This window comes from Meriones unguiculatus, chromosome 1 (genome assembly GCF_030254825.1).
Source record: "Meriones unguiculatus strain TT.TT164.6M chromosome 1, Bangor_MerUng_6.1, whole genome shotgun sequence".
NCBI classification, from domain to species: Eukaryota; Metazoa; Chordata; class Mammalia; order Rodentia; family Muridae; genus Meriones; species Meriones unguiculatus.
Genome location: NC_083349.1, coordinates 123,466,969 through 123,492,556, shown reverse-complemented (window position 1 = coordinate 123,492,556; position 25,588 = coordinate 123,466,969). Strand labels below are relative to the sequence as shown.

The 25,588-nt window shown below is 48.2% G+C and overlaps 1 protein-coding gene across 2 annotated transcripts in view; it reads right to left on the bottom strand.

Moving 5' to 3' along the window:
- Asap2 (ArfGAP with SH3 domain, ankyrin repeat and PH domain 2) overlaps window positions 1-25,588 on the bottom strand; it is a 150,364-nt gene that overhangs the window by 20,029 nt on the left and 104,747 nt on the right. For both annotated transcript variants that reach the window (XM_021661436.2, XM_021661448.2), the window contains exons 10-17: window positions 24,626-24,729; window positions 24,457-24,526; window positions 19,598-19,685; window positions 14,504-14,552; window positions 14,252-14,418; window positions 11,752-11,885; window positions 4,042-4,136; window positions 1,174-1,363 (exon numbers count right to left, since the gene is read on the bottom strand). In XM_021661436.2, the coding sequence (XP_021517111.1) occupies window positions 1,174-1,363; window positions 4,042-4,136; window positions 11,752-11,885; window positions 14,252-14,418; window positions 14,504-14,552; window positions 19,598-19,685; window positions 24,457-24,526; window positions 24,626-24,729 (897 nt within the window). The remainder of the gene's footprint in view (window positions 1-1,173; window positions 1,364-4,041; window positions 4,137-11,751; window positions 11,886-14,251; window positions 14,419-14,503; window positions 14,553-19,597; window positions 19,686-24,456; window positions 24,527-24,625; window positions 24,730-25,588) is intronic.

Below are 25,588 nucleotides of genomic sequence, written 5' to 3'. Positions count from 1 at the left end.
CTGGGAAGACACTCAGAACATGAACTACAAGGCAGCCCCTGCCACAGCGCGCCTCAGCATGGCCTCAGAGATGATCTGGGACCAGCTTCCCATCCAAATGAGAGGCTGTCGATAAACCTTGTTATGGTAGGGAGGGGCTTCTCAGGCTTTTAGGCCTCCGAGGATGGATTCCCTTCCACCTCAGAAGGCCTTTCCTGCAACATCCGGCATTACATTTTTGGCTTAAGAATAAACTAACAGGGCTAAGGAGACAGCTCAGCCGTTGAGAGAACTTGCCGCTCTTGTGGAGACCCATGTTTGGTCCCCAGCATCCATATCGGGAGGCTCACCACTCCAGCTCTGAGGGGTCTGACACTGTCTTCTGGCCTCTGAGGATGTCTACATGCATATGGTGCGTATATGCACTCGGGGACACACACATAAAAATAATCTTTTTAAAGGAAGGGCAAACCAACACACAAAGGTGCAGTCTGAAAGGAGTCAGTCTAGGTGTGGTGGTGCACCCAGGAAGCTGAGGCAGGAGGATTGCTAGCAGAGTGAGACACTTTCAAAAAAAAAATAAAAATAAAAGTTTGTATCGGGGAAGGTAGGTTCCACTGTAGCACTGGCTGTAGTTAATTCTGTATTTGAATCATAGATCCAAAATTGCTGTGCGGATGTGCAATGCGTCCACAACAAATGATAAGTATATGATGTGTCACTTCACAGCGTGAACATCTATCAAAGAATGGGCTGGGTGTCCCGAATGCAGGTCAGGATCTAAAACGCAACACAGCTCTGAACTTTTGACAGGTGGAGAGCCCCACACCCGAGCTCAGATGACGGCTCACAGTTAAAATGGAGGCACACTGTCGACAATGCACAAAATCGCCTCTAAGTAGCTGGCATATGCGAGACACGAGCCAACTAACTGTGTCCCATCTCTAAGCTCCCACTAGGTATCAAGTATTTAAAACCCTAAAAAAAAAAAATCCAAAATTAAAAAAATAAAAATAAACCACTTCTGGTCCAAGCAGTTAGGATAACAGTAAGCTCAACTTGTATATTTCTTTACCAACTACAAGAAAACTGCTGCCTATTCCTCTCCAGGGAGCAATAGAGTATGGAGAACGTGGCTGAACATACCTCCCTTGTTTTACCCCTCATTTTTCATCCTTTTGCAGCCCCTCTTACATGCCCATTGGCCAGTGGGATTTTTTCTGTCAGGTCCACACCATCGGCATAAGCTTGGAGCAGCCCAAAAATGTCTCTGGTCTTGACGGCCTCGCAAAGGCTGTGGAGCTTCGCCGAGGTGTCTGCATGCTTTTTCCTTGCGTATCTCCTCTCGATGTACTTGGCCGTGATGTAGTCCTTCCTTGCAATCCTGAAACCAGACATAACTGAAGGGTGAAACACTGAGGGCCTCTGTCCATCTGCCTAGACCATCACCTGCAACCCTGCCCCGCCCTCTCGGGGCCCCGTGGGCTCCTTCTTCAAGTAGAGGCACGGCTAGCTTTCAGTATCAGATGTATCGAAGTCCACGCAGCCATCCTGGGTCAGGTGCATAGCTCTTTTTTTACATTTTCTCAGCTGCCTGCTGTTGCCCCTTCCGCAGCTCCGAGGCCTCACTCAGCACACTGCGGTCCCCACACCTAACCCGTGTGTTTGCCTGTCTTGCTCACATCCCTCCACACACACGCTCATGTCTTTCTCTGTTGTCATCCACATTTCTCCTCCAGCTGCCCCGAGCCACCGCCTCCTTGATTCACTGGATCCCCATAGTGCAGGCAAGCACACTGAAGCCACAGGAAAAATGGGCGGCTTCCTGAGACCGCTGGCAAGGGCCCTGGCTGGCCTGGTTCAGAGCTGGAGGTCTCCTCTGGCGTGGGACTTTCAGGAATTACTAAGTCACGGCGGCGTAGCCTTCATGAGGAACTTATTCCGTGCCTTAAACTCTATGGGGTCTGGTGTCTGGGGACAGGACAGGTGTCAAGCTCTGTGTACTTTCAGTAACCAGTGTGGGATACTCTCCGTGACCCCTAAAGGACAAGGGCGAGGTAGAAATAGCTAAGTTCTATTACTTATCTGTTTACTTAGGGGCAGGGGCTGAACCTAGGACCATGCGTGGGCTAGGCACAAGCTCTCTATCCCTGGAAGCACAGCCTCAGCTCTTGTTTTGGGGACCTATTTCATTTTATGTCTACAGGTGTTCATGTAGGCCTGCATGTATGCATGTCTGTTGCCTGCAAGGTTGGACAGGGCTTTGGAGGCACTGGAACTAAAAGTTTAGGCTGGGAGCCACCATATGGGTACTGAGAACTCAACCCAGGTCCTCTGCAAGAGTAGCACCCACTCTTAACCGCTGAGCCTTCTCTCCAGCCCCAAGCTCTGTTTTTTGTTTTGTTTCGTTTTTTAAAATAAAGATTCTCGCTATATAACCCAGGTTGTCCTCCAACTCCTGATTCCCCTGCTTCAGCTTCTAAAATCGATGGGATTACAAGCGTGCGCCATGCTCTGTAAAAACAGTGTATTTGTTGTTGCTTCTTTAAATGGATAGTTATCTCTCCTGGGCTCTGAGTCCCCTGAAGGTGGTTCCAACCCAAACACAGGACAGATTTCTTAAACCCACTCTGACCCCTGGTTGCAACAAGATAGACTGTGCTATTTAGTGAGTTCTTGGCTTTTTTAAAAGTACTGACTGGGATGGGTGAAGGATACTACAGGCTGATCCATCTGGTGGTGGAAGTGGGAGTGGGGCTTCCTGGTGAAAGTTTGCTTCTATAAGCAGGTGCAAGCTGGCCTCTGCATGGCCCAGTCACACATGCTTTCTGTCTACTCCAAACTGGGGGTTCACAGGCCATGACAGGGTGCCTTCGGCTTCCCCTTCAGCACACGGTTCAAGATGGTGTGCGCTCACTCTATCAAATCTAAAAATAAAACAGTCGCTGAATGAAGCAGGCATAGAGCTGGGGCTATTTCTTTGATTTGTTGAGCCATTAAATATTTACCAAGCCACTACAAGCAACAAACTATAGTGGCAAATAAAAAAATAAGCGAAATTCAATTTCCAGAACAATATGTGAAAACCCAGGTATACTGTAAAGTGTTATGGAGTGTTACAAGAAAGAGCCAGCAGCTGAAAGCATGGGAAGAGTCAAAGGATGAATTTCCTTCTTTTATTTGGGGTCGTGGAGGAGTCAGACTAAGGGTCTTACTATGCCATCCATGCTAGCCTTGAATTCACTGTGTAGCCCAGGTTAACCTAGAACTCACTGTATAGTCCAGGCTAGCCTCACATGCATAATCCCCCTGCCTCAACCTTGCTACTTCAGGGATTACAGTCATGCCTGCAGAAGAATCACTGTGAATGGCTTTTCCTCACCATAGCAGCCGTTCACCCTCATTTCTGAGGAAACAGACTGTAAACTTTCTTGTGAGAGATGCCAAGGGGTGTGTGTGTGTGTGTGTGTACCTTAGAGCAGACTGAACCTAGATGCTGAGAGGTGGTATTCATCCTTAAAATCATTTACCCCTAGAACAAACAGATGTCCCACTTTCATATGGAACCCTGATAGTTTTTTCTTAATTATTATCTTTATGTGTTTGAGTACTTTGTCTGCATGTATGTATGTGTACCGTATACATTCCTGGCACCTGCAGAGGCCAAAGGAAGGTTATTAGATCCTCAAGAACCTGAGTTTTGTCGCTGAAGCCACCATGCAGGTGGCTAAGACTTGAACCCAGGCCCTCCACAAGAGCAACAAGTGCTCTTAACAGCCTCGCCATCTCTCCAGCCTCGATTCCTTGTACTTAAAAAGTATTTTTACTATACTCCTCGTTTAAAATTGACCGGTATCGTAGCATTCCAGGAGACTGGTACCTCAGTGAGGGACAAATAGCCAGAAAGAGCCGGCATCAAGCAGCAGCGGTCACTAACCTGGCCATTTTAGCAGGTGGGCAGCAACAAGAGCTGCCCCTCCCAGACTTGTTCCCCTGCTTCCGGGGCTCAGGCAAAGCACACATCTTTCTTCGGCAAATGAGAGCAGCCAGCCTCATACTCACATGTCGCTGCCGGGGTTGGGTTTGACTGGCTCCTCAGACGGTAGGCAACACTCCATGATCTCATTAAAGCCTGCATTCCCAATATTCTTGGCAAGCTGAAAAAAAAAAAAAGAAGTCTATTTCAGAGCACTCAATTATTAATACCCTCCACCGCTGTCCGCTATTCACAAACTGATGATTTATTTAATGGCCCTAAGAAATAGAGCGGTAAAGTGGTTTGCTTTTAATGAAAACCCCATGGCATCGGCGCAGCGTGATGGCCTGCAGAGGACCCTACGGGAAATGGACTGACAGTCACCACGGCCTCTGTGAAGCAGGGGCACGATCCACGGTGAGTCTCCGTTCTCACCTGCTTTCCGACAGGAATTCCTTCACCCACAGCCTTCTTCACACCAGCTGTGAGGAGTAGTGCCACAGAGATACACTGGACCAGAAAGCCAAATGCTTCAAATGGGGGAGGGACCAGGAGGACAACTGCCTAAGGGTTTGTAAAAATGGCCATGTGGGACACCCTGGGTGAAAACCCTTGGCAAACCGAGACAGTGATGTTGTCACACTTGAACTCCGGATGTAGGTCTTCTAACTTTCCAATGCTCAGGTCAAACCTCCTCGGATATTCACCAAGTACCACTGTGCCAGGCACAGCCATGCTACCTTGACAACATGGCAACTGGACTCTGCTGAATGAAAGACTGCACGGCCAGGGCCTCCCTGCGAGCAGAGACATCTCTTACTCCAAGCACACAGCCCGGCACCTGCCCTAACCTTCCAGGTTTCTGCCACTGCTGAGCCCTGGCCCACAAGTCAGATTTTTAAATATTTCACACAATACAATACTAGTGGGCACATCTTGCACAGGGGTTGGAAAGAGCAGATTATTCAGCTTCATTGAAAACGCAGTGAGGAACTCGATGGCACCTCATACTTCTCAGCTAGACTGCCTGGCAGACACAGGGTAGGCGGGGGAGACGGTCTGGAGGTATGGCTGTGATGGGGAGGGTCTGGTCTCTCTTTAGGGGAACTGGCTTAGGTTCAGATCCAAAAAATAATGGCACAAGCCACAACTGCCTCCTGTGAGTGGGGTCACCCCATTCATCTGCCTTAGGTGGATGGGGGATGGGAGGCATCAGAAAGCCTTCCTTCTGCTTGGATCTGGCTGGCTTAGCTGGGACAGCTGGTCCAGGGAGCTACCACATCTGCATGTCACACATACACACTCAACGCTAGAGGAACGTGCCACCTCACATACCTGCTAAGACCCAGTTTATAAAGTAGCCTGTGGAGAACCTCTCAGAAGCACCAAAAGAGACAGAGCCTCCCAGAAGCCAGAGGCCACGGGATCTTACTGGTGAAACGCAAGGCCTGCAGTCCCAGGGGAAGCAGCACTCAGAACAGGAAGACCGGGTGTTCACCAGGACTCTGTATCAAGAGCTGTCACTGTCACCCGAAGGAAGTGTGGGATGTGCTGAGGTGGAGCCTGAGCTGGACTGGCACAGGAAGCCAGTGCTCATTGGTACAGGTCTCTTCCTGTCTGGAAAAGGAACCTAGAGATGGAAAATCGGAGGGTACCCAGGTATACCCTACACTGCTTTAGATGACTTCTAATTCCTATGACATGGTAATGCCATACAAATAACTTTCTAATGACACTGTTCGGGAAGTAACAAGAAAAGTCTTTATGTGTCCACTATGGACACATAAACCTCAGCTACACAGCCATGCACAAAGAATGCTCAAGGGTCAGGGGAGATGGGGCTTCCAGAGACACTGCAGCAGGATGCTTCACTTCAGTCAAGCAGATATGGGATGGATTTTGGGATGAGGCAAATTCAAAATTGGGTTTTCTTGTAGAAATTCTTAGAATTTTTCTTTTCTTTCTTTCTTTCTTCCTTTCTTTCTCTCTTTCTCTCTTCCTTTCTCTCTTCCTTTCCTTTCCTTTCCTTTCCTTTCCTTTCCTTTCCTTTCCTTTCCTTTCCTTTCCTTTCCTTTCCTTTCCTTTCCTTTCCTTTTTCCTTTTGGTTTTCAAGATAGCATTTTTCTGTGTAGCTTTGGCTATCCTAGACTCACTGTGTAGACCAGGCTGGCCTCAAACTCACAGTGATCTGCCTACCTCTGCCTCCTTGAGTTCTGGGATTAAAAGCGTGTGTCACCTCGCCCAGCTAATTTCTTTTAATACTATTTTTAGGGGTTTATTTACCTATGTGTATGAGTGTTCTGTCTGCACATGTGTATGCACCACATGTGTTCAATGGCCAGGGAGTTCAGAAGACAGTGTCAGATCTCCGGGAACTACAGATGATTGTGAGCCTCTATGTAGGTGCTGGGAGCCAAACCCACTTCCTCGGCAAGAGCAACGAGTGCTCTTCAACACAGCAGTCTCTCCAGCACCTATTTTAAATAATTTCAACTTGAGGTTGGTTAGTTGGATTTGTAGATGGTAAACACGCCAATACAGAGGGTCAACTGAGTAAAACAAGGCAGCGAAGCTGGAGCCCCAACTCTTACCCTTCATGCTGCTTCATAAACTCAAAATGAGGCCTTCGTGTAACTGATCCTGTTAGCTCTGTTGGGCATTTGGCATGAGCTGCCATATTTTTCTCTATTAGCTCAGTCGAACAACAAAGAAAAACTGATCAAATAAATAAATACATACATACATGCATACATAGATAAACAAACGAATGAATGAATAAACAAACAAACAAATAAATAAATAAGCACGCAGCAATCAATCAATCAATAAGCAGCAGCAGCAGCACCAATAGCAGAGGGGCCAGGGACATGGCTAAGTAGGTATAAACATTTGCACTGCAAGCCAACAACCCGAGTCTGATCCCTGAGACCTCCAAAAGCCGGATGTGGTGGCGTGCAGCCGTAATCTCAGCACTTCTACAGCAAGATGAAAGGGGAAGCTATGAGAATTACCCAGAAGCCCATGCGCGCCACCTAGCCTAGAAAATGCAGAGTGGCAGAACCAAGAGTGATCCATTCAAAATGGTGGAGGACAAGAACAGACCCCCAAACGTCCTGTGACCTCCACATGCATACTGTGACACACACCCGCCTGTAGACAAACAATGAAATGTGAAAATATATATTTGTTGTTGGGGTTACAACAACAAAAGCTCTGGCCAAGCCCCGAGTCAGGAATGCTCACGGCCAAGAACACTCTATGTGAGAACCACTTATGTGCCCAGAACAGGAAAACAGGCCTTTATAAACTCTTAGCAGCTGCCTGGCAGGGTATGAAGCTTCAACAAGGCCCAAGGTTTAGACACTCTAGAGTTTGGGATGGGCTGGAGCAAACGTCCTGCTTCCTATTTCCACAAGAGAGATGGTAACTATGGTAGCTTTTTCCTACCCCTTTGTCCTCACTTGAGGACAGGAAGCAGAAGTGAGGGAAGCGAGACCTCTCTGAAGTCTCATAGGCCCCACAGGGGCACTACACTGAGGCCTGCTGCTTCTCCAGGATAGGGACCCTCCAGCTGCCCAGGGGGGTGGACTACCGCACATTTGTCGCACACAGAAACCTTGTAGCCATCTGGGCCTCTGCCAAATGCAGAGTCTGGATCTAGGTTTACCTTAGCTTTCTCTCTGTTTACTCCCAGCTCTGTTCCAGTAGGGGTGGAAGGCCACATCCCTTGACATACGTGTGCCGGAGGGATGACCCAAGTAGGCAGAGTCAAGAAATGCTGGGAGCTTAGCAAGGAGAGTGAGAAGAAAGTTCACAGACTTAACATGTATGTGGACCTTGCCATTTCTCTAATACACTTGACAGCAGACGCTTGGATACACGGTTTCACTTGTAGGAAAAACAGCTCAGTGTTGTGACTTACAGTTGGGTTTGCAAATAGCCTGTGGTGTCCAAGAGTCTTAAGGGCATTACATGAGTGAGTTTCTTGGACTCTGGGTCTCACTTAGGCCAGAAAGCAAGCAAGTGCACCCACACACATACACACCACACACAAAACCCAGCCACGACAATGCCTGGAGCCTAAACAGAACTCAGCTGGATGGCAGCTGACTGTACTTTCTCTTAATCAGAAGCAACTGCAGTCGCTACCCAGAGTGACCTAGTGGAGCGTCAGCAAAACGCCAGTGCTAAACAGCCATTCCCAGGGCTTGAGGCCGCGGCTGCCCTGCCCTGCTGTCTGACAGTAGAGACAGCCCTCAAGAGACAGCTGAGTCAGCTAACCAACCTCCCTAGGCTTCCTGACATTCCTCCAACATGACGGAAGACTTTAAAATTCAATTTCCTTCCTTTCCTTTATCCTGCTCAGCCAGCCCAGGCTGGCCCCAGAACCCACTGGGTAGCACAGGCTAGTCTCAGGGTAGCAGCAATCTTCCTTTTTTAGCCTCCCAAGTGTTGAGATCACAGGCTTGAACTACCACATCCCACTATTAATTAAATTCCAAAGTACTGAGGTTTTTCCTTATTAACTTCAAATATGATAGTAAAATGGATCACATGGTATCAGTACCCTAGTGGGTAATATAGTTTTTCAGATGATAACCAGCCCCCACCCCCCCAAAAAATAAAAAGCTTCTTCTAATGTTCTTCAGTGTTATGGAGAACATCCCATTAAAATCCAGGCTTGTCACAGGTTTCTGAAACCAAATTTACTGAAGTTCCAAGTGGTTCTCAACCTTCCCAATTCTGTGACCCTTTAATACAGTTCCTCACGTTGTAGGAGTCCCCAACCATAACATTATTTCCATTGCTACTCCATGACTGTAATTTTGCTGCTGTTATGAATCACAAAGGTAAATGTCTGACATGCGGATGGTCTCAGGTGACCCCTGTGAAAGGGTTGGTTGACCCCTAAGGGGTTGTGACCCACAGGTTGTGGTGGCAAACTTCCCGGAAAGAACTTAATGCACCCTCCACCGCTCATGATTTTAAAAGCAGGTAACAGGAAGCAGAGGTGACTACTAACCAGCCACCTTCACAGACGCTGCCCAAGTCCAACCCATCAGCGTGGAAAGTATGCTTTGAAACAACAACACATTAAAATGGAGAAAGAGCCAGGGCGTAGCATCAGGGAAACTTTGCCCCCCAGGTAATGATCCACAGAACTGGGCAGAGGACTCTTCTGAAGAGGAAAATGCTGAAGTCGTGAAGACAGGAGTAGGAGACCAATTTATCTTCTATTCAAAGCCATGACGCCAAAGAGAAAATGAAAATGCACTCAGGACCTGCTCATGGGCTGGTTGCCTCTTTCAGGTCATTTTAAACATCTCAGCTCGCCAACAAAAGCAAGGGTGGAAGGCTGGAATTGCTCTGCACAAATGAGAAAGTGAAGGGGCAGCCTATGGAACGAGAAAAGTACCTGAGACCTGGTCTAACTCAAAGACAGGATCCAAAATGTATAATGAGCTTGAATCTGACAGAATGAGCACAGATAGTCCCGACTTGTGGGCGAGGACCAGAGACAGGAAACAGCAAATGGGCACAAGGCTAATGCCCAGAAATACCAACTGCAGCAACATGTGAGCAAAAACAGACAAACAAACAAAAAACCCATCACCTCACACCAGGAAGCCTTTTATCAAAGATGGCAAGGTGAATGGGGAAAAGAGAACCATATGTTAATCTGAACTTATGGGGGCTTCTTTAAAAAAAAAAAAAAATACAAGTAAGCTGGATAAATGGCCCGGAGGCTAAGAGCATACCCTGCTCTTACAGAAGACCTAAGTTTTATTCCCAGCATCCATGTCAGGTACCTCACAGCCGCCCATAACTGCAGTTCAAGAGGGTATCTGATGTCCTTTTCTGAGGCATCTGTAAGTAGTCAATGTTGAAGCCAGGCTCTAACCAGCTCTTGAAAGCTAATTACTGGATGTCTGGGGATTCTGAGAGACAGCTGTTAAACACTGCTACTGTTAAAAATGACATTATGTAAACGCAAGATAAATCATGTCAACAACTATGATATTAGATATTCAAGACTTATTATCTTGATAGGCATGTTGGTACACAAATGAATTCTAAGCACATCGGGATCTGAGGAAGAAAGGAAGGAACTGGAGTTTAGGGATAGCCTGGGCTACAGAGTGAGACCCTGTTCCAAACAAACAAACAAACAAAAACAAATCTCATCATTTCTAAATTTTACTACATTTCGCTATTATCAGTGCCTGCTTGCATGCGTTGCATTTACATGATGGATGTATGCTGCAACCCTGTCATTGAACAGCCTTTGCCGGCTTCACAGTCAGACGCTCATAAGAGTAGCTTGAAACTGGCCGTGACAGAAGCATTTCCACCAGGAAAATAGGCAGGCTTTGCTCCTCAGAGTTGGCTGTTAAATATTTGTTGGGGGTGGGTGGGCTCAGGAGAGGAGCAGATGTGTTACTCACATACTTGCCACATGGCCAGACAACCCACCACAAATGCCATTTTGTGTCCCAGGAGCCTCAGAGGTGAGTGGGAGCTAAGACCAGATTAAAAGGAGCCTTAATGGGGACAGAACCTGGACATATTAGGTATTGTAAGCAGAGCTTTCCCACTGGTAAGGTGGGGAGAATACACCGAGGATCCTGAGTCATAGAGATAGATCAGATGAGCCAACACATATAAGGTGCTTCCAAGACAAGCCATTATCTCACTATCCATCATTTGACATGACCCTCTACTGTAAGCAAACAGGTGAAAAGTACAAGTCGCCAGTCCATCCATGTTTGCTGAGATACTATTTCATTGAGTGTGACCACTTGAAAACTAAGCCATAATCAGTTTCCCCACAGATGCTGTGTGCTGACACAACTAGCAGATGCAGGCCAGTACATCAGCAGCAGGAACCACATATACAACTAAGAGTAAACTGTGGGGACTTGCCGAGCCTGCTTCACTTAGAAGCTGTGAGTAACCAGGGATCCACTGCCTGAGATGCCAGGATCCGTGATAGCTTTTCCTCACTCCTGTCCTGCAAGATCAAACAAGGAATTCCTTGGAAGTACAGGGAAGCCTGTCCATGACAGCGAGGCACCACAAAATCCAGACACATTGGATTCAGAGTTGTTGGGAAGATTTACTGCCCCGTGAGAGGAATGCTGACTGTGAGAATTGATGTTCTATCAAGATTATTGCTCTTGACATTAAAATCAATGGCGATCAATACCCACTTACTGCTTACTACGCAACACCCAGTCATTCCAAGAAAGAACTCTCAGCACTGCTTTCCACAGACTCTGAAGCATTCCCCCCGCAGACCAGGCAAGGGTGCAATTGGCCTTGTGACTCAGTGGGGCTGCAGTGTCAAGTACCGAAAGGTTTCTCAAAAGATGCTTCCTTCTCCTCGTCCCTGTATCACGAAGCATCCATTTTACCAGCGACCCGGGAGTGACAAACTGTTTTAAAAGAGTGAAGGCAAACACAGAAGACAGTATCTCAGATCCTGAGAGGGATGATACGGATCAGGAAGAGGCTTGAGGCAAGAAGTGGGTACAGTTTTGGCAGAAACTGGTTGATGACTCGGGGACAGTAAACCATTTACTGCCCTTGAGTTTTGGGTTTTGTTCCTGGTTAATGAAGGGGTCCCCAGCTGCCACTTCCGCCATTTCAGAAGACTACTCCACCAGCCTCAGTGTTCCTAGTTTGGGCTCATCTCCATTTTCTGCATTTAGGAATGACATCCTATAACAAGACACACCCCCGCTCACTGGTAGCAGAGAGTCAGTAATTATGAATGAGTTTCTAAATCTAATTACCAGAAGCTCAGATGTTCCCAGTACATCTAAGGTCAGGGACTGCATCCTGGAGTAATGAACCCCCAGCTCCCGGTGGATCCCAGAGCACTCGATGCATGTCAGGATGCCCAGGTTGGTAGAGAGCCACGTCGGATCTGCCAAAGGAGAGGGAACATCATGAGCCTGCTGTCAGAGAACGCTCAGGAGGCAGATGTTTATCCCCGCCAGGCTGCTGGACTCAGAGCTTTAAACATGAGCATTTTACCCTTGACACAGCTGGAGCCCCTGGCCATCTAAAATCACAACACACCCACAAGCAGTGACAAGGTTCTTCTCTTCTCCTTCCAGCTCCTATCCTTCCACAACAAGCGACTGCAAGGGCTAGTCCTGCGATACTCACCTCAGTTCTGCCCTACCACGCCACGGAGTGGAGTAGGAGGAGCAGGGCTCTCCCAAGCACAGCACTGAGGGGATGGGTAAGATCTCTAGGTACCAACAGTAACAGGAGACATAACCCATGCTTGTGATGTGATGTGCTCAGGTGTGGGTCGTGTGTTAACAGTCAGCCACACAGTGAGCATCTGAAATCAGAGTACTTTTCCATACGATCTCTCTGAACGCTCAGGGCACGCTGCTGGCAGGGACAGAGCACACGGCCCGTCCTTCACCTCCCCAAGTTTAAGCTACAGCTTCCCTACACGGGGCACATTCACACCCTCCCTTAAGCATCCTTCCGAGTGCTTAGCGCACAGTGTGGACCCAGCCAATACCTGACGGGCGCATGCTAGATTTCCAAAGCGTTGAAAATGAGATGTACTGGAGCGCCATGTCTCAGGAGCACTTACTACCCTTAGAAATCCTCCACAGATAAACACCATGATCTTGCCGATGAGGTCATTGTGAAGTTCTTTAAAAACTGAGTAGTTGTTAAAAATTGCAGTTGGGAGAGAGGAGCTGGAGGAATGGCTCAGTGGTCTGCTGCTCTTGAAAAGGACCAGAGTTCCATTCCCAGCTCCCATGTGACTATTGACAACCATTTGTAACTCCAGTTCAGAGGTATATAATGCCCTCTTCTGGCCTCTAGGGGCATTACACTCTTGTGGTGCACATAAACTCATTCAGACACATACACACAACTCTACCTCTACATAGAACAAAAAAATATTGTGGGCTAGGACTTTTGCTCCCCATATAGTGCTTGTCTAGCAAATGGAAGGCACTAACTAAATTCAATCCCCAGTACATGTAGGTACGTACACATACATAAACACACACACACACACTAATTGTGCCAATATTAGTAAATATTACTAGCATCCACGTTTGCAGGTATTTCAGCTATTCTGTGTGCATCCTGCTTTAGGGGGAACAATCCATGTTAAAAAAAAAAAAAAACCAGCACATTTCACACCCTATGTGCATTCTTAGCATTTTATGTCTTTCTTTCTTTCTTTCTTCCTCCACCACCCCCCCCAGACAGGGTCTCTCTATGTAGCTCTGAGTGTCCTGGAACTTGCTCTGTAGACCAGGCTGGCCTCGAACTCACAGAGCTCACCCTGCCTCTGCTCCCAAGTGCTAGGGCTAGGGGCTTGTGCCAGCACTTCCCGGCTTCAGCAAGGTTTCTTTACGAAGGTGTTGCAAGCCTCTAAGTTCTCCACTGTTCTTATCCTTTCAGGCACACTTGACTCCCTGCCTCTGGTCCTGCCTCAAAGATTCTTCTAATAAATCCAAGGCAAAACAGAAACTCAGGGAAACGGGACCTTAACGGTACCTCTAACTACCCACTCTACTGTGGTTGTGTTTTCATAGAAACTGCCACAGAATTAGATAATCAGAAAGCCACGTTTCTCAGTAAACAAGCATGGAGAAAAGCTACTGTGGAGACGCCAACTGCCCAGCCCTATCCAATCCCAATTAAAACGTCCATTCCTTGAGCTGTAAAAGCTAATGTCCATAAAGATGCTACTTGCATTCACAAGAACCCTCTGGTAAATTGTATCAAAATGCAAACACAGGAAGTAACAGACAGGATGGACCGTCAGTCATTTTACCATCGTTTGACAATCTGTGGCTCTCTTCCTGGATCACAGAGTACGACTGAAAGCTACTTCAAACAGTCCCCTAAGGAGCACAGGGAGGCGGAAGGAAATCCTAGGCAAAAGCCCCTGCTGTACTTTCATGGCCTCTCAGAGTCCCTGTGACCGTGACCTTCAGCTGACCCCCCACTGTGCCCTTCAGTTTTCACTGCTCCAAAGGCACTGTAATCTTTTCATCTCCACCAGGCTATCTTTCCATGGTCCCCACCCTGGGCCTGCCCAGCAGGCCGGCATCTCCCACCCATGCGCCCCGCTGAGCTCTGCACACAGTTCATTAAGCATATGTGTAATGGGATGCAGCCGGACGGAGCTGCACTGATTTCATGTTTGAAATGGGGGGAGGGAGGGAACAACAATGAATGGGTGGATTCTGGCCGGCTCTGGAATCTGAATGCCCTGGTGGGAGGGGGGCGTCCCCTGGTCACCTGGCGCCCCACAGTCGCAGCACACGTCATTGCCCGTCATCCTCTGCACCTCCGAGATGATCTCCTTGGTCAGCTCCTGGACGATGTTATTTTCCCCGGTGGCGTCATCGCCCTTAAAGGCGTTGTTCAGGGCCTCTTCCTTGCTGTTCTGCAGCACAGACATCCATCTGGACAAACAGCAGCAGGGGTGTTAGCTGGGTGGACGCGCCCACTCCCACCCCACCCCGTCCCAGCCCCACCCACTGCACTTACATCTGACATTCCTGTTCGTCTTCTGCTTGGAAGTGGTACGTCCTGTCATCTGCACAGCAAGGGAGACTTATCACTGTGAGGCCCAGCTTATTTACCTCAGGAATAACGTGTGCTCTCTACCACAGGAACACATAGAGCCAAGCAGTCCCTCAGAGCCCTTCAGGCGTGCGTGCCTGCTTTGTGTGTGTGTGTGTGTGTGTGTGTGTGTGTGTGTGTGTGTGTGTGTGCTGGCTTTAGTCACTGTGACTTTGCAAGGAAAATTAATCAACCTGCTGCATTCCGGTCTAAACGAGGCAGCTTCCTGAGAAGCGAGGCTTTTTAATAAAAACCAATTTCTATAAGCTTTTACATACATTACAGAGTCATCCCCAAATAAGAACAGCTAAACTCCTTTGATAAGAGCCTGCTGCATGCTCCCTATGTAGACCAGCTTTGAACTCACAGAGATTTGCCTGCCTCTGCTTCCTGAGCCACAGGACTAAAAGTATGGCCCAGGATCCTGGCAAACAGAAGCCCTTTCTGAAAAACACTATCTTAGATTTTTTTTTTTCTGGCTTCCTTAGAAAAGGATTAATACTGTATCAGAAATTCTAAGGTCACACACTGCAAGTCCCATCTTATAAGCACAGTTAAGCCCAATGAGATGTGGTTAAATACTGGTCTAATAGGGAGTAGCACACTGGTGGCCGCAGGGCCTTTCCAGTGTTCTGGGGAGCTATGATCCCTGTGTTCACGGGAGGGGGACATGAGGGGACAGCTTCACTTCCGCGGTGCTCTTGCCAAATGTACAACCTCTTTAGGTCCTGAGGTAACACAGGAGAAGCCTAACATAGCAGACGTCTCATGACAAAACTGGACGGCAGCCTTCAAAACGTACAAAGGTCAACAAAGGTGAGAGAAGACTACAGAAACTAGACCCCCATGGGCCACGATTAAACTTGATCTCAATGCAACATGGCGGCCCAGAGGGGATCATAGCACTGGGACGAGGCCATGAGTAGAAAATCGGTACATTCTGGGTAGCATTTCACAGCACCATGCCCGTGTTCGTCCTCAATGTGGATTTCCCTAGTGATATATATATTGGCTAAATTGTATTGAGACATCTCTACACACACAGACACACGCACACAGATTGAAAGAGAGAGAGAGAGAGGAGCTGGACAAGAGATATCCACAAAGTCTGTGTGCAAAAATCAGTTGAAAAACAAAGTAAGAAAGAAAACTGAATTTGATCGGAGAAGAAAATGACGTCTAACCTCCGAAGGTAGCAGAGACTGACCTTAGTGACACAATAAGACATCTGTGACCTTAAAAGCCAGCAGAGGGTGATGTGACCCAGCAGTTGAGGGCACCCGACACCAAGACTGACAATGACAGCTTGAGTTGAATCCTTGGAACCCACGTGGTAAAAGGAGAGAATCTAATCTTCCAAGCTGTCCTCTGGCCTCCAAATGGGAACACACGCACATGCACACAGACATACACACATGAGGTGCGAGCGCGCACATGCGCACATATGCACACACACAAAAAAGCTTTTTAAAATGTAATGAATAGACTCAGCTCTGCAATAGAAGCCTCTTGATGAACTGTCTGGATGGAGCCCGAGTATCAAGAGAGGTCAAGTGCAATCACAAGAAAAGTTTGGGGCAGGGGCAGTTTTGTTTTGGGTTCTGTTTGTCTCTTTACACTCAACGCCAGGGGGAGTCAGATGACACTTTTTCTACATCCCATCTGTCACCGAAGAGAGGAACAGAGGCAAAGAGAACTACTTCAAGTTAGACAAACACTGGACCGCACCAGGTTGAAGTGAGAAAGGAGGTGTGGCCACTCTCTTCTACGCCCAGGCACTTCGTAGCCAGCCCAGCCTCCTAGGAAGAGGGCCAGAGGGGCAGGTCCACAGTTCAAGCTGGGAGCTTGCCAAGTGGACCTCAGAGTTCTCAGGAAGCTGTGACCAGAGGGCAGGTCAGTGCCCTGTGCCCACACTGAGCTACTCTGAAGCCATATCGGGCGTGGCTTGGGTTGACTGATGGCTAATTCTGCCAGCGCCCGGACTGGGACCCAGAGAGGAGTGAGGTCATTCTCTGTGAAAATGTCCAAATAATAGCACCTTCCCTGCAGGCTCACTGGAAATACGCCTCAACCAGGGCACTTTCCATCCACGCTCCATCCTGCTGGGGAGACTGGCCAAGTTATCTCATAATTCTAACCGCCATTCTTCCTAGGGTACCCTAGGGTGCCCTGTGGGTCAAAAACAATGGCTCAAGAGTCAGTCTGAGGACACGAGTCTGGACTAGTTCCCAAAGGGCTGGCTTTACTGCAGACAAATCCCCAGAGGATCGTGTGCCCTCTTGATCAGAATGGGAAGCCCCTGTTAGGGAGAGATAAGAGCGGAGGAGGTTCTAGCAGACAGTGGCTCAGGGCAGCCTGTCAGTGTGTCTCCTCATGCAGATTTTAATACACCATGGTGAGTGCAGATAAGAGGGGGGAGGGTGACTGCTGGGATGCAGCTAGACTCTCACTGACCTGTTGTCTCCGGTATGGCCTTTGGTTCACTTTTTATTTCCCAACAGCTTAACTATAAGCTCAGGGTCACTTGATGGCATTTGCTCCACTAGTCAGGAGGCAAAGGAAATATCAAAGGGAAGAACAAGGAGCTGAATGAGAGAGGTCCCCCAACTTTCTCAGGACACCGGCCACCATCAGAGCCTTAGCCAGTGAATTCCCCTGATGACTTCAAGTCTCTCGATGAACTTAAGCCCCAGCAGTTCTGCATAAAGCATTCACGCTCCATGTCCCTAGAGGAATTGGGCATTTTGAAACTCAACAGAGTTGAAGTCTGGAATTAACTTTGCCCCTTGCAGACCGCTCAGGGGAAGTGGGTGAGACAGGTTTTCAGCATAACTAAGGTTCTGCCAGCCACAACAGAAAACAGCACCTGCAGCCAGACTCACAGAGCTCCTCAGCACCGCCACAAAGTCAACCGTGGGGCCTTGGTGAAGCCTGTCTGCATCGCTGTGCTCGGACACAACCAGGCTCACCCACTAGCCACTTCTGCCACATCCTCAGGATGCAGCGCTTCACAGCTAGCAGGGCTCTGTGCCCTGCCTATGAGCCACCTCCCTGGTGCCTGAGGAGCTGACAGCATGCAGAAGGAAGGTTCTGGAGCAGCTGCTTCTGCACCTGTGCTGTTTGCTGGGGACCCACCGGCCGTGCTGCAGGTGGCAGCTGGCAGAGGTGCTGATCTACCTCGGCGTGGTACCCAAAGCTCAGCCACCAACTCCTGATCTGGTACCCAAGGGAACTTACACCTAGGGTGACACCCGCCTTTCTAACAATAAACCCTCTCTCTTCTCCAGCCCACCAGCAGCCATCTAATGACACTATCAGGTTTTCTCTTTTTTAACTCAAGCTTTTGTTACAGTCTAGAGGCAGGTGACCCAGCAGTGTAAGATAGGGTCAAGGCTGGGCACTTTACTTTGTAGACATGATTCTGAGAGTAACAGGGAACCTACCAGGCTGAGGGGCAGGGAGCTTGAAGCAGCATATATACCCACTTTTCCCACCTCTCACAGGCCCCGGTGATCCTCCTGCCTCCACCTCCCTCGGCAGTGTTGGGGTTCTAGGCACACACATGGCCACAGCTTACACAGCAAGCACTCTAACCCACAGACATCACCCCTAGCCCCACACAAATGACAAAATTGCAAGATGTGTCCCCTGTCAAGGGGCTCAGCCCTCCCCGCTGCTCAATGCGGTGAGGCTGCAGAGCAAAACTTGATGAGGAGCACAAGCGACCCAGGCAGCAGAGACGGCACACCCCGACTTCTTCGTTTGCTGTGGGTGTTAAATCACATGGCACGGGCTCCATGGGCTCAAGAGTGTGGTCAGGAGAATGAATCGGATCACAGGATGGGATGCTAGCACGTGATGGGACACTCCACCAGCCTAGGCCCCTCAGGCTAGTCAGGCTAGTGTTTTGTGTAAACACAACAGCTGTGTGGGATTGCTGGGAACACCATTTCAGAGGGAAGACTGGTCCACCCTTCCCTGAACTGTAATCATGCCATGTACAATGACTGAGGACAAAGATATTTATCATATTTTCCTTAAGACATCATGAGCCTCTGTCTTGTTTTTGGAAGGTTCTGAGTAAACATTTGCTGTAATTGCTGGTTCTGTGGCAGCCCTTTTGTGTATACCACAAGGAAGAGACATACACAGGAGCAAAAAGGCAAATTCTGTAGTGGGAAAAATAAACAATTAAAAAAAAAAAAACACCACTGAAGTTCAAGGGCTTCATTGAAAACCTAATCATTTCTGTTCTGAGCATTAAAAAAACTCAGTACATGGGTGAGGGGCAAATAGGGGAGAAAGGATGCAGAGGGAGGGTGGGACTGGAAGGAGAGGAGAGAGATATAAATTGAGCAAGATGTAAATTGAATTAATTTCAAAAGTTGGTTAAAAGAAGCTCACTACATTTATTTTACTTTTTGGTAAAGAGGTGCATGTGTGTAGGCCAGGGAACAACCTGCAGGAATAGATTTGCTCTCTACCATATGGGATCCAGGAATAGAACGCAAGTCATCAGGCTTGGCAGCCAAGGGCCTTTAACCCACTGAGCCACCTCACTGGCCTCCATTTATGGCATTTTAAACATCACACAAATACATTACAGAAGCTCCAGACAGCAAAACTGTCCTTTGAAGAAAGCAGGTTAAAGAATTTTAGGACCGAGACCCAGCCAGCACAATGTGCATGCTACCAACGGGGAAGCCGAGGCCCAGAACGGAAAGGATGGCTCTCAATTTACAGAGCAGATGGAACAGGGCTAGCTTCAAAGGCCAATTCTAACCCAAGGTACCAGCAAGCCACCACTCAGCACCGGAAAGACAAGAAGCAGGTCACCTGAAAGCGGGCACTCACCGCACAGACCCAACTGGCCTTAACCTTACAATCGTCCTGTCTCAGCCTCCTGAGGTCTGTGGGCTTACTCCATAATACCCAGCAACTGTAAGACCAATTCTTCAAGAGGCTGATGCTCCAGGCACATGGAAAATGACCGCTGCACGGCCTGAGAAAGAACCTTACGTGAGATGAGGTCGAAACACTTCCTCTCTTCGGGATTGGTCTTCACCTGGCAGGTTAACAGGTTGAGCTTGGCGGGTGGCCGGTTGGCCTGATTAAAAACAAATGAAAATCACAGGATGAGTGGAGAGTGGGAGATGGGTCATCAAGAACAGCCCTCTTACTAATTTACAGAGTGTGTTCACACACGGGACACAGGAGGGATACTGGGGGCTGGGGGCGGGGGTCCTTCCATCTCACCTCCACATCAATCTGTCTACCAGGGCACACAGCAAGGGCTAGAGCCAGGGTTGAGGTGGATGGCAGAATGCTCCAGAGCTAATGGACTGAAACACGGGGTTCTGACCCCTTGAGGAGGCAAAGGGGGTGGCTGGGTGGCTTGGGCAAGCACCCAGCTTCATTTCACGAGCTTTTTCAAAGTGTTTTTCCTAAGTGGAAACCTCACTTACTTCCAGGAAGTTGCTCAGCACATAAAAGGGTGTGTTTGTCCTTTCTGGTATTGTTTGTTTGTTTGTTGTTTGTAACTCCAGCTCCAGGGAATCGGGGGCCCTCTTCTGGCCTCCATGGGTAGCAGGCACACACACAGTACATGAGGTCAAAACACCCATACACATGAGATAAAAATAAATATATTTTTTTAAAGTCTTAAACTTCGACTTTTCTCACTCTCTGCTCTCCTTGGCCACTAGCTGCTTCAAGACATATGACCTAGATTTGGGATTAATCCAAAGACATGTCTGCAGCTATAACAGGAAACGCCTGACAGATGCACTTGCACTCCCAGACCTGGGAATTCTTGCCACTAACTATACAGGCTGGGGGTGGGGGTTGAGCAGTCTCCATTAAAATGGGTCAGATCCTCGCAACTTATGAAATCTGTGCTTGGTGAAGGATAAAAGGTCTGAAACCTGAAAACGCAAGCTACGTGAACAGGTTTGTCTAACACTCTCGAGGTTTACAGACATTTTGCTACTGTTTTGTGAAGACAGGGTTTCTCTATGTAGTCCTTGTGGCTGTCCTTGTGACTGTCCTGGAACTCTCTCTGTAGACCAGGCTGGCCTCAGACTCAAGAGTTCTACCTCCCAAGTGCTGGGATGAAAGGTGTGCACCCGGATAGCATGAACTAACGAAATCACCTGACCTGGGCTGTGAGGGTAGGGAGTCTGGATTTGCAGGAGCCCAGCAAACCCACAGGGTTCCACATCGAGTGCTCGCTGTCACCTTCCCTGGGTTTGACATGGCTTCCTGAGAAGACAGGCGTTCACATGCACTTCTGTTTTTTTTTTTTTTTTTTTAATTTTTAAAGAATTTCATACATGCACACGATGAAGTATGATTGTATCTATCCTACATACCTTCTCTCCTCCCAACCTTGTGTCTTTGTTGTTGTTTGTGGATATCCACTAAGTGTAGTTAGTGTTACCTTTGGGTCATCCACAGCATGGGACAGGTACCAGTGGCCTCGTTTTCAATAAAGATTGATGCACCCCTCTGCCAACAACTATACCTGTCATTAGCAACTCAGTGCGGGACAAGGTCTAGAGAAGATCTCCCCTGTCCATGCTAGGACGGTGGCTGTCTTGATTGTCAGTAGGTTCGAAGCTAACCACAGCTGCTACCAAGATACATTTGAGAGCCACAGTTAGAGCCATTCCATTTCCTCTCTCCCCACCTCTGCCACCCACCTTCCTTCCCTGCTGTGGCACTACTACTCTTGACCCCAGGAGTTAGAAAAATGCTAACTTTGCAACAAATGAAAGACAAGTACAAAAAAGGACCCAGGGCCTTTCCCTGGACTAGAAGTTCAAGGCCACGAATATTAAAGATGACAGCCAAGAAGGACCCACAGACACACGGTAAGCAGCTTAAGCACCACTTGCTTCTGCGGGTTTGGCTTTAATCGCCGCTTGCTTTTTGCTCCTCCGGGTAATTAGCTACCAACAAAGCCGAGAGGGAAACTTCTGAGAGAAAGTTCTACCGTTGCTGTCATTTTGGAAAACAAAGCCATGAGTCAATTTAGCCGGAGAGCAATGCTGTCTCCTTCCTGAGGCAGCCTGGGGTTATCAGGCAAATTTAGACACCAGGAAGATCCTACCAGCCTTAGAGCTTACAGCATGAGAGCAGAGGTTATTAGTGATTCTTCCACTTAATCATGCCATTCCACTTTCTACTCAACAGCCCAAGCTTTTAAAAGGCATTGACTGGATGGTTGGTTGGTTGGTTGGTTGGTTGGTTGAGGCCATAGGGATTTAACCTAGGTCTTCATGTAGGTAAGGCAAGCACTCTAGCACTTAGCTGTACCTCCAGGCCTTAGAACGCTTTAGAAACACAGACGTGTACTCTTCCAAGTGAACGATTACTTTTCTAAATGTTGGGCTGGCCAGGTTGCATGGCACATGCCTTTAATCCCAGAATTCAAGAGGCAGAAACAGATGGACCTCCATGAGTTCAAGGCTAGCCTGGTCTACATGACGAGTTCCTGGCCAGCCAGAGTTTATGGTGAGACCCAGTGTCAGAAATATACATACACACATATACACATACATACATACATACATACATACATACTAAAATACTAGGCCCTCTGAAACAGCAAGGCATTCTTCCAGCACAATGCAGCCCTCAGGCCTTGGTAGGATGGCAGTGCTGTGAACCTAGTCAAGAAGACCCCTAACCAGAGCTCTCATCCCAAGAATGACCTTTCCAATGCTGTGGTGATACCAATGCAGGCTCTCACCACACTCATCCTCGAGGGTACTTGGACTCCTCTGTGGGAGTAAGGAGTGCAGCAATTTCACTTTCCAGAGGCTGCCTGCTTCCAGAAGGGTCTGTCTTCCTGATAGCACAAGCATGCCCTAGGAGCTTCCACTTCCCACAGATCCTAATCCCAGGTGAGTGCCAGGAGCTGCTCTTAGATCCCTACTTCCTCAGACCCACCTTTGGAAATCTGCCCCTTTCTCCTGCTGGTAAATGAAGCAGAGCCAGGAACTACTGGCAAAACAGGCGAGCTGCACAGGAGCCAGATAAAAGCCAAATAAAACTCAAATAATGCATCTCCCAGTCCTCACTCTTGGCCCACATCATTCACATCTACAAGATGTGAACATTCCGGTGGTATAGGCACATGGAGGGTCCTCCAGGATCTGGACTACCAGGGCATACAGACTGATACAGTCAGAGGGAAAGGAACACTGAAAGGCAGGCTACCCAGTCTCCTCCAAGGCCATTAGGTGGAGGCTGAACTGGAATCCACCTGCAGCTATAGCAAGCAGAAGTGGCTGCTAATGCCAGAGGACACTGTTCCCCCAACCCCCAACCCAAGTGGAGGTTCCTTGAGAGGGTTCGCCTCAAAGCACATGGCTCTTAAAATATATATACACTGTGTAAGAAGAGCCATCAGCATCCTAGTGAAGATAATTATAACCACTGTCTGCCCCAAAACTAGGGCAACCTATCAAAATTTAAAGAATTTTGATCATGCCTTTGGAGAGCAAGCTGAAACTCTGGAACTCATTTGAAACCACTTACAATGCCAGCAAGGAATGATCAGGCATGTTCAAGGAATCACAGCCCTGTTGTTGGTTTAAGTGGAGGGTACCTCAGAGACCCCAAAAACGGAACTATGCCTTGGGACACAGAGCTCTAGCTGCAGGGAAGGAAAACTGTCCTTACTCTACAATGGAGGCGGTGTGCCTGAACTAAGACAACCTGATGGACACTAGAAATGAAAGATAGCCCCACAGGGGATGAGAGGAACCGTCCTCCTGGCCTGACGTCCTGCATCTAAAGGACAAATGGTCAAATACATTCATCTCCCTTAGTCTAAAGCCCCCGCGGCCTCTCACTCCTGTGCGCCTGCTGTGTGGAAAGAACAGTGTATCCAAAGCACAAGGCTCAGGAGTGAGGAGCAGCTCGGGCGATGGGGAGACAGATGATCTTCACTCCCCCAAATCCAGAAATACAGTCAGTATCCTGGGCAGAGGCAGCAGAGACCAGGTCAATGCTTGGTACAAGTCAGTTCTAGCATCTTGCCCTTAATGGAATCGCCAAAAGTGAAGGGGGCAATCCCCTCCCCAGACTCCTGCATATGAAGCTTTCTTTGAGGGTCAAAGGTGCTAAGTTTCTCAGGACCTACCTTAAAGGAAAACCTTTCTACTAGATCCAAGAAGCTCATCTGTGCTGCTGCCCAACTCCTCTTCAGGGGACTACGGGATGGGGGACAGGAAGACTGAGATAAAGTCTCAGATTTTCGCCATACCCACGCTCACAGCCAAGGTATATGTGTGGCACAAGGCAGTAGCTTGTGGTTTTCCGAAGCAGGGGAAAACCATCTTCATTCAACAAAAGGGACAACTTGGCCTTGACAATCCAGGCCAGTTGCACCAGCCTTAGTCACACCAATGGAAGGAGGAAAGGGCTGGACAGAGTTCCTATACTCTGAAAACTAAACTGGAAAGTGATCTTTTTTTCTCTCTCTCACAAGCCCACGCAGGGCTCCACTGCACTGCGCAGAGCTCTGAAAAACAGGATGACAGGGAGAAAAACTGGATTTAGGTCGGGCACAGTATACAAAATTTCTATTAGGAAGATATGGAATTCCTTTTTCTTCTAGATTTGGTTCCCAAAAGTCTTATGACTAGAAAGAGTATTCATCCTCTCTGTTAGGAGGATGTCCAGGACGAAGCTGGCTGGGGCAGCAGGTTTGACAGTTTCTGGAAGTCAAGGGCTAATAAAGCAAGGTGGCCTGAGTGATTAGTTTGTCCTGGATTTGGTGACGCCATGGCAGGTGACCTGGCTGTGAGGACGGAACAGACTTCAGCAACCACCCCCAGCAGACAGCGTGGATCAAGAGGGACACTCACGGTGCCGTGGGATATGGTCAGGAAGCCATTTTTGACCGAACACTTCCTCTTCTGCCATACTTTTCGGATCCTTAAGGAGGAGAAGAGGGGAAAGCAGCAGAGTTTAGAAAGGAACGTGGGAGACAGCCAGCACACGGCCCAACTCAGCACTAGCAGGCTGGTCACCTACCCATCACTCTTCTTGTACAGGTTCCCATTCCGCTCTGTCCCGTGTTCCTTGTTTCCCTGAGGTTGATGTAAGCTGTAGGCTGTACTTTGGCGAAGTTGTGAGTCCTAAAAGTCAAGAGACTGCTTTTTTAATGCATCTTGTTTAAGTCCCAGTTTTAATACATGCATTACATAAAAAGAAACATGTACCTATATGTTTTATTATTATAAAATTTCCCTCTCTAATCGCACACCAAAAAACAAAACAAAACAAAACAAAAAAACCAACTTCATAAACTGCATCCATCAGGCTGTAGAAGGAAACGTCAAAACCCAGTATTTCTAGCACTGGTGCTGGGGGAGGTGAGTGGTAGAGGATTATCTCACATGTGAATGGCCCTGAGTTCCACCCCAGCATCTCCATCACCCCCAAATTATCAGTAAACTTCTAACCTGGCTTTAATGAGCCACCTTGGGAGAGACAGATTTTACTTTGGACCCTGCCAATGACTGGGAGATACAGTGGTGGTGAAGCCTTGGGAAGGAAAGTTCTGGAGTTGTGTTGAGAAAGATCGATCGCTGCTTGCAACATGGGCAAATTGAAATTGGTCTTTCTGCCTGTTTCTTTCTTGGACAACAGGAAAACACTCAAGACATAAACACTCAATAAAACATAAATGTTGTAAGGATGGATACGATCACATATGTACATAACAGCAACGGTCCAATATTCCCTTCCTCGCCTTGTCTATCTCATGGTGTGTCTGTGGGCGGTGGGTGCACTGATCCTAATTGGTCCAACCCTGACCAAGTGTGCCACAGTTGCAGAAAAGGCCAGCAGTGTGCTCAGCCGAGACTCACAGTGCATCCACCTGATGACACACTGATCAGAACCAGTGGGAATGCTCCAGAATCCAGGCCAGTGCCAGTCCTGACAGATCCCCATCCCACACTGAGCATAGAGGGAGCGACCAGCCAGGGCTGG